The sequence below is a fragment of the Spea bombifrons genome, chromosome 2 (assembly GCF_027358695.1).
Source record: "Spea bombifrons isolate aSpeBom1 chromosome 2, aSpeBom1.2.pri, whole genome shotgun sequence".
NCBI lineage: Eukaryota > Metazoa > Chordata > Amphibia > Anura > Pelobatidae > Spea > Spea bombifrons.
Genome location: NC_071088.1, coordinates 54,099,287 through 54,108,472, shown reverse-complemented (window position 1 = coordinate 54,108,472; position 9,186 = coordinate 54,099,287). Strand labels below are relative to the sequence as shown.

Genomic DNA, 9,186 nt, shown 5'->3' with positions numbered 1-9,186 from the left:
TTTTGGTGATCTTTATACGGATACACCAAAAATATGTTAACCCCCTTCATCTCCAGAGAAGGATAAAATGCCTTCTGCTCCTCCCAAAAAGGCTTCATGCAAGTCTAAACATTTGGCTTGCCTTGAATGTAATACTCCCCTCCCAGACGGCTACAAGAGGAAGACATGCCAGCAGTGTTTAGCAGATATCCTGGCAAGGGAGAAACAGAAGGATATGCAGTCTTTTTTATCCTGGTTCCAGGATAATTTGTTTCAAACATTCCAAACCAACGGTACAAGACAAGCCAAGTAAAAAATACAGGCGAGAGCGAAGTTCATCCACATCAGAGTTGTCATCTGGGGAATGTTCACGTTCGTCTATGGATGTGTCTAGTTGTGAAGATTCTGAATCCGAATCCGGTTTTCCCTCTCAAGAACTGGGGAAATTCGTTAAAGAAGTGAATCATGTATTACTGAATCCAGAAGCTAAGAAAAAGGGTTTCCCAATTTTGCCTAACCTTATGGGATTTGTACAGCGTGAATGGAAGCATCCAAGTAAGCGAGCTTTTGTTTCAAAGCACTTCAAACTAATTTTTAAGCTTCAAGATGACATCATATGGGAAGAGCTTCCTAAAGTTGATGTCCAGATCGCTCAGTTGTCTAAAAAAACTGTTGCCAATTGGAGAAGTTTCCGGCATAAAAGATACCATGGACAAGAGAGCAGAGACTGCTAATAGAAGAATCTTCCAAGCAGCAGGGCTTCGAAGCAAAGCAGCATCAGCTGGAGTAGCGGTAGCGAGAGCTCAAGGCTTATGGCTCCAGAAATTGGAAGACCACGTTCTGTAGGATGCAGATCTTTCTCAACTTCTAAAATATTTGAAGCTTTCTAATGAATTTTTGATTGATACGGTAGAATTGGTCAAGCTATCCGCCTGTAATATGGGGCTGTCTACGGTTGCCAGGAGAGCAGTTTGGCTTAGATCCTGGAACGCTGATTCTGCATCTAAATCTTCACTGTGTGATTTACCGTTTGAAAGAAAAAAGCTTTTTGGTTCTCCTCTCGAAGAACTTTTAAAACAAATGTCGGACACCAAGAAAGTGCTGCCTCAAGATGTTAAGCCTAAATGGAACCGCAGGTATCCTTACAATAAGCAGAGCTATTTCAGACCATTGGATAAGTCTCCCTTTCGGAAACAAAATAAAGACACCAGATTTCACCCTAAAGCGGCTAGACAAGATAGGGCGAGACGGTTCTGACAAAGTAGGAGGTCGCCTTCGGATGTTTCGGGAAAGATGGTTCCAGACTACCAGCAACCCATATATCGGAAGGCTACACCATAAGATTTTGCAGTCCTCCACATAATTGTTTTCTAGTCTTCTCTTACCCATCAGTGAACAAGAATACAGCGTTACTCAGGGCAGCATCAAAACTCCTTAGGCAGGGAGTTATAGAAAACGTTCCAAAGACACAACTTTTTCAGGGGGTTTACTCCCGTTTGTTCCTGGTCCCAAAGCCAGGTGGCACTTTTCGTCCCGTACTGGATCTGAAGTTTGTCAACCAACATATTCCATACCAACACTTCCGTACGGAAACCATCTCTTCGTTTACTCAAATGATTCAGAGAGGGGATTATATGGCTTCCCTAGACCTTCAGGACGCTTACCTACATGTGCCTATAGCGGTAAAGTCAAGAAGATTTCTAAGATTTGCAGTGAACACAAGCCAAGGTCTCCATCACTTTCAATTCAAGGCGCTACCCTTTGGCCTATCAACCGCTCCAAGAGTCTTCACCAAGATTCTCACCCTTTTGGCGGCAGAACTAAGATTGAGAGGAATAGCTGTGGTTCCATATCTGGACGACTGGCTGATAAAAGCTTCATCCGCTGCACAACTCTTAATAGATCTTCAAGTGACGATCGCTCTGCTCAAAGACCATGGTTGGCTTCTGAATGTAGCCAAATCAAACTTAAATCCAACAACAGAGATCAAGTTTCTGGGGTTTCGGGTAGACTCAAGATCTCTACGTCTTTCTCTTCCAAAAGACAAAGCCAAACGCATGCGGCTAAGGGTCGCCGATCTCCAAACATACCCCTTCTGCTCTATCAGAAGGGTAATGAGCGTTTTGGGCCTTAATGACTTCCACCATGCCGGCGGTAGCCTGGGCTCAGGCAAGAATGAGGCCTCTCCAATGGCACGTTCTGTCCCACTGGTCCAGAAACGACGAGGACCTAGACAAAGATATTCTGATATCTCAGGAAGTGCTTTGACAATTAGAATGGTGGAAAATCAAACAAAATTTGATAAGCGGGCTGTCATTCCAACCCAAGCAGTGGCTGATAGTTACCACGGATGCATCCCAGACTGGTTGGGGAGCTTATTTCCAATCTCACACAGCACAAGGGAAGTGATCAACGCAGGAGGCGCGTCAATCCTCGAACTTCAGGAAACGAAATGCCGTCTTCAAGGCCCAAGTATTCTTCAAGCCATGGATATTGGGCAACCCGGTAAAGGTTCAATCAGACAACGCCACAACAGTGGCCTAGATAAACAGACAAGGAGGTACGAGAGTAACCAGTCTTCAAACTTTATGTACCAAAATCATGTTATGGGCACAAAAAAATCTAGAAGCTATCTCTGCGGTTCACATCAGAGGTCAGAACAATGTACTAGCAGACGGCCTCAGCAGAAACAGATGTTCTCAAGCAGAATGGTCCCTTCATCCGACTATTTTTCAGAAGTTGGTGGCAATAGTAGGCTTGCCAGAAGTGGATCTCATGGCAACAAGACTGAGCCAGAAAGTCCCTCTTTTTGCCTCTCTGTACAGAATGGATTACCCTCCTTTTCTGGATGGATTGGAGATCAAGTGGCAATTCAACCTGGCCTACATCTTTCCTCCGGTGTCGATGATTCCTTGAGTCTTGCTCAAGGTCAAGATTGACAAGGCAAGAGTGCTGGCAGTTCTCCCGTTCTGGCCAAACCGGAGTTGGTTTTCAGACCTTTGCCAACTTTCGATAACGTATTGGGAACTTCCGTTGTCCTCGGATGTTTTAGAGAAGAAAGGAATTCCGCTCCACATCCTCCAAATGTACAGACTGACGGCTTGGCTGCTGCAAGGCTGATCCTGAAAAATCAAGGTATAGACCCTATAATGACTAATCTCCTCTTGAGTTCAGTGAGACTGTCTACATCAACTATTTATCTAAGAACCTGGAGGAAATTTCTGGAATGGTGTCAGTCTCAAGACCTGCAGACTTCTCCTCCATCCATTCCGGTCATTTTGCGCTTCTTACATGGGGGATTTACAGCGGGCCTCAAGGTGTCAACACTTAAAGGTCAAGTGTCTGCTCTCAGTCATTTCATGCTACTCGATCTGGCGTCAGATCGCTTAATTCGGAGATTTTTTAAGGCCATCACGATTAAGAGACCTCCGGTTAGATCGTTTTTTCCACCATGGGATCTCACCATGGTTCTCAAAGCTCTGTGTTTGTCTCCGTTTGAGCCCCTCCAGGAGGTTTCGCTAAAATTCCTCTCACTAAAGACAGCATTTTTAGTAGCTATCACATCGGCACGGTGAATTGGGGAACTCCAGGCTCTCTCAGCCGCAAAAGATTTTCTCATCTTTCATCAAGACAAGGTGGTGATGTATCCCAGACCGTCATTCCTGCCTAAAGTGTTATCTCAGGTTAATATTAACCAACCTATAGTCCTGCCAACCTTTTATCCAGATCCTGCGACACCAGAAGAAAGTAACTGGCACTCTCTGGGTGTTAAGAGAGCTCTCACCATATATTTGGAACTTTTTCGTTCATCTGACCATCTGTTCCTTCAGTTCCATGGAAGATCTTCAGGGCAAGCGGTGTCAAAATCTACGCTGTCCAGATGGCTCACAGATACCATCTGTCTGGCATATGACTCCTGTTGGGCCACGATTCCTCCTCAGATTACGGCTCATTCCACGAGAGCCGTCTCGGTTTCCTGGGCCTCCAAGTCTTCGGTCTCTCCGGAGGAGATTTGTAAAGCAATATGGTCCTCATGGAACACTTTCATCAAACATTACAGACTGGACATTTCCTCTGCTGCGGTAGCTGAGTTTGGACGTCAGGTCCTTCACGCTGTTAAGGTCTAACTCCCTCCCTTTTTTGGGGGGATCTTGATATATCCCAACGGTACTGCCACTATACGCCGGGAAAAACAGTAATTTTACTCACCGTAAATTTTCCCAAGTATAGTACAAGTTTCCCTCCCAAATTTCGTTAATAAAGATAATTGTTTTCCATCCTTTGGTCCTCTTGTTATTTAACTGACTCTTAACGCCGGTACGTGCGGTTATAGGGTAAGGGGAGGGGTGGAGCTTAACCCTTCGATCTTTTTACAGTGTTTGTCCCGGGAAAAGAGCAAACCCAACGGTACTGCCACTATACTTGGGAAAAGAGAATTTACGGTGAGTAAAATTACTGTTTTTTATTAGCTTTTAAAGATGAGTAAAATATTTTTCAAGTAATAGTCAGAAAAGGTAATTTTTTATCAATTTTTCACCATATTTTACACTTTTTTAATGGTAAATGATATGATACAATCAAAACATCACATCTAAAGAAAGCCCTATGTATAACTTGTGTGGGTTCAGTAAACGAGACAGAAAATTACAGCTAAACATGAGCGCCGCAGAAATGTTAAAACAGCCATTGTCACGAACTGGTTAAATCAGGCATCTGCTGCCATATACCGTATTTGCTCGATTATAAGACGACCCCGATTATAAGACGACCCCCCAAAATCAAAATATTAATTTAGGAAAAAAACAAAAAGCCTGAATATAAGACGACCCTATAGGAAAAAAAGTTTTACCAGTAAATATTAATTAATGTAAATATATTTTTTAAATTTCCTTTTATTTGCCAACCTGCCCCCCCCAGTTATGCCACTCTGCCCCCAGAAATGCTTTATACCCCCCCTATTTGCCACTCTGCCCCATGATATGCCTTATACCCCTATATGCCACTCTGGCATATAGGGGGTTAAAAGGCATATCATGGGGCTGAAATGCATTTTAACCCCCTATATGCCACTCAGCCCCATGATATGCCTTTTAACCCAGCATGTACTGGCTGCCTTGGCTTGATAGGAGTGTGATTGCTGCTAACAGCAATCACACTCCTATCAAGCCAAGGCAGCCAGTACATGCTGGAACCTGGGGATGATAGTAGTGGGATTACAGCCTCCCTATGCCATGCTACAACCCCCACCCCCCTTACACATCCATGCTATCACACACAAACACACATTCACAAACATTTAAATACTCATTCATTCCATTAATCACACATACTTCACACATTAATCACACATACTTACCCAAAAACCCTCCCCCACCCCCTTACCTGAACTGCAGATCTCTCACTCGAAGACTTCTGCAGGCGACCGGCTGTACCAGCAACTTCTCTGGTCCCACCCCCAGAGGAGGGAGGGGGAGATAGAGTTCTGTGAGGAAGCTACAAGCTTCCTGTCCTCCTGCTTCTAACGGAAGAGACGCTGCTCGCGACCGGTAAGCAGCATGGCCCCAGCCATTTTTTGGGGTCTGATTAGAAGACGACCCCGATTATAAGACGAGGGGTATTTTTCAGAGCATTTGCTCTGGAAAAAACCTCGTCTTATAATCGAGCAAATACGGTATTTGGCAGACGTTGACACCCCGGGCCCCCTGCTGCAGTTCTCGGTGTGGCAAAATGCCTTGACATCAGGGCATTACAGCAACACCATGTAAGCTTATTTAATGACGTGAAGTGCAAGGCACGTTATATATTGCCTAGAAGGATATAGGAATGTTTATCTAAAAACTGCTTTTGCATTGTTGCCAAATAAACCCGGGTCTTGGCTGCTAAGCCATTTCCCACCTGGGTGCTTAGATGGTTTTCGGCATTTTGGTGCATCTCACGTTTAAACGCGTTTAGAAGTAAATTTCTTGGGAATAAACTATACAAACCATATATAGTTTTTTTCAGCACACCCAGCAGATTCCAAATATACCATGTTTCTATGTGTATGTCTCATTAGGTTTGCAAAATAAAGCTAAAAATGGGAAAAAAGTGTAATTTTTCACTTCCGACTCAATAAAAACTAGTTTGTAATGTTATTTTTCTAAACTCTAATATCAAAAGCTGTGTTGCTAAATATTTGTAGTAGGTAACCGGTCTAAAATAAACAGAAATTGAGAACAGTAGACTGTGTTTTTCTAATATTTTATAGCTAAAAGTTAAATTTATTAGACTATCACAAAAGACATCTTTAAATTTAATGCATGGCTGCCGTCAATTAAACAGCTCTAGCTGCCCGGGATGTTAAAATATGCCAACAAAACTATATATTTTTAGAAACTACACCCCCAGCTGCAGGAAATGAGGTCTTATTTGTATTTGTATCACAAATCTGCCGTGCACAACAAATAAGTGAATATCACACTTCTAAAAATAAAATAAAAAATTAAATTAAAAGCGACAAGTTAATTTATGTCTTGCACACTCCAGTCTTGTGCTACGAATACATGTAGCCCCTCATTTGATGCGCCAAGGGGTGTAGTTTCTGAAAATATATACTTTATGTACCATAATTTAACTTTCCTGCTGTCTAGAGCTGTTTAAATGCAGGCATCACCCCTAAATGTTTTGACAATTTTTTAACAAGATTCTCCAATCTGCCATATCTGAAGTTAAAAGTGGTCTAGCCATCTGGGAAGTGAAATTAGGGTACATAAAGTACATATTTCAAGAAACTACACCCCTTGGAGCTTCAAATGAGGGGTTACATGTATTTCTAGGACAAAAGCTGAGTGCACAAATAATGATGGCATATGTCGCTTTGGCTAGAAAATGTTTTTTCTAACCATAGCGACATGTTCATTTGTGTCTTGCGCACTCCAGGGTTGTACTAGAAACACATGCAGCCCCTCATTTGATGCGCCAAGGGGTGTAGTTTTTGCAAATATGTACTTTTTGTGCCATAACTTAACTTCTTACGTGAGCAGGAATGCCACGTCAAGGCTTCAACCCTAATTACTGACCATTCACACGCCTTTCATATCTCCATTCACTCGCAGAAGCACACACCATACTTTCCATACATTCACTCACAGAAGCACACACCATTCTTTCCCCAAAGAAATGATGGTAAAGGGAGGGAAAAAAAATCACTTTTACAGCAAAAATAAGTTTTGCAGTAAAAATGCAAGGCGCTTCAGCGATGAGATGGTTACTCATGTACCGCACAGGCTAAATGGCTGATTTTAATAATATTTGCAGTTCATCAGGATTTCAAAAATTGTCTTTCTCTACCATTGGCTAAATTTAACCCCATGATCAAAGGCATCATGGGGTTAAAATTTAGTATCGGCCATTTTTAAAAAGGGAATGTGACTTTTTCATAGCTATATGATCACTGTGGTAACATTGGCTACCACAGTGATCATTTAGATAGAATACTTAAACTTTTTTTTTTTTTTTTAACGTTAAACTAGTTTATGTTTAGATAATTTAATTTAGAGACCCCCAAATCATTTTTTTTTTACTTTTTTTGTACATTTTTTTTTTTTAACTTAATATTTTTTATTCTTTTTTCATAAAGGCGATTACCTTTCCAACGGTATATGTTGGGGGTCTGTAGCTGCTTAAATGCCTGAGATACAGGCATCTAAGCAGCATGCCCCCATACCTCTTTAACTGACAATTGTCAGTTTTCAATAAAGTTGCGCAATGACGTCATCGTGTCATTACCGGCCGGATCGGGTGGTCCCAGTGATGCCCTTCAATATGAGGGGCAGATCGCCGGGGTAGGTGGTGATGGGGGTCCACAGACCTCCTTCAAGGTAGGGTAATGCTAGCGACGGCATGGTGCCATGGCCAGCACCTTGTTAGCTATGTCCTTCTCTCTTTATTTTAGGTGGTTTTTGCCCTGTAGTTGTATTCACCAGCTAGCTATTAGTTTATTTTGGCCAGCATCTATCCATCAATATTAGTATATTGTGGTATAATCTTTTATGGGAATTCTTTATTAAAAGTTATGGTTTATACTGAGATATTGAATAAGGGTTATCAATACATTATTTTGGTTTCGTTTGAATAATAGACTCTTGAAGTTTTGGGTAATATTGAAATTGTGGCCTTTTTTCATATATTGATATTTGCTTATTCAAAATATGTTTGTTTTTTTTTTACCATAGTTCCATTTGATGTTTTCATACACCAACACTTATTTGTTTTTCAGGGACTGCTCACGTTACTTCAGAATTTGCCTACAATCCATTGGGGCAATGAGGAAATTGGTCTACTACTTGCAGAAGCATACAGGCTAAAATATATGTTTGCAGATGCACCTAACCATTATCGTCGGTAGATACTAAACTCTGTGTCAAAAAGAAACGGCTCCCCTTTTAAGACATTTGAAGTTCAACTCCCTTGAGCTACTGTAATCTCTATAACTTTCGCCAGACAAGCACTATTATCTTACATAAACACTCCTTAATTGTGACCCTTTGGTCATCTGCCACTGTTTATATGTTTTTAATGATTTAAGTGACTGGAAATAGAAACTCAACAATTTTCCAAATTACCAGTCTGAATATTGCATCAGTAAACAACTCCAATACAATATATTTGTGTCTAAAACACTGTTTATATGTACAAAAATGAAGGTGTACAGTAATAGGATATAATACATGTTCATTGTGATTATTTATTCACTGACCTCGAAGTATAAAATTGTTATAACAGTGTATATATGTTTACAAAATAAAGCGTTCAAATTTTTATTCGAGAATTTCAGAATTGCTGTAACAGGTTTTATTGCAATTTGCAGGATATATAATATATTATTATTATTATTATCTTTTATTTATATAGCACCAACAATCTATGCAGCGCTTAATACAATACATATATTCAAGGGGTATGACAAGACGAGAATTGACAGATTAACCCAATACATTAGGTGTAGAGAGCCCTGCTCGCAAGCTTACATATATATAATATATATAATCATTGCTGTAACTTCCCATTCTATTTATTTTTATTATAACTATGCACTTCCAAGATGTATACAGATCATAAAAACAGATCATATGGAGCAAAAGGTTGCTTTCTGTGACCAAAAAGTAAGAATACAGCACAAGGTTTTTTTTCCCAGTAGGAATAAAACTTTACATAACCTTACAAATT

General features: G+C 40.9%; 1 protein-coding gene across 4 annotated transcripts in view; it reads left to right on the top strand.

Annotated features, from left to right (window-relative positions):
* Window positions 1-8,788, top strand: part of TBC1D22B (TBC1 domain family member 22B) — a 157,116-nt gene extending 148,328 nt beyond the window's left edge. For 3 of the 4 annotated variants that reach the window (XM_053454256.1, XM_053454259.1, XM_053454255.1), the window contains one exon: window positions 8,237-8,788. In XM_053454256.1, coding sequence (XP_053310231.1) covers window positions 8,237-8,365 — 129 coding nt within the window. In that variant the 3' untranslated portion in view covers window positions 8,366-8,788. The remainder of the gene's footprint in view (window positions 1-8,236) is intronic. The other variant, XM_053454257.1, reaches the window with a different exon arrangement.
* The last annotated feature ends 398 nt before the right edge of the window (window positions 8,789-9,186 follow it).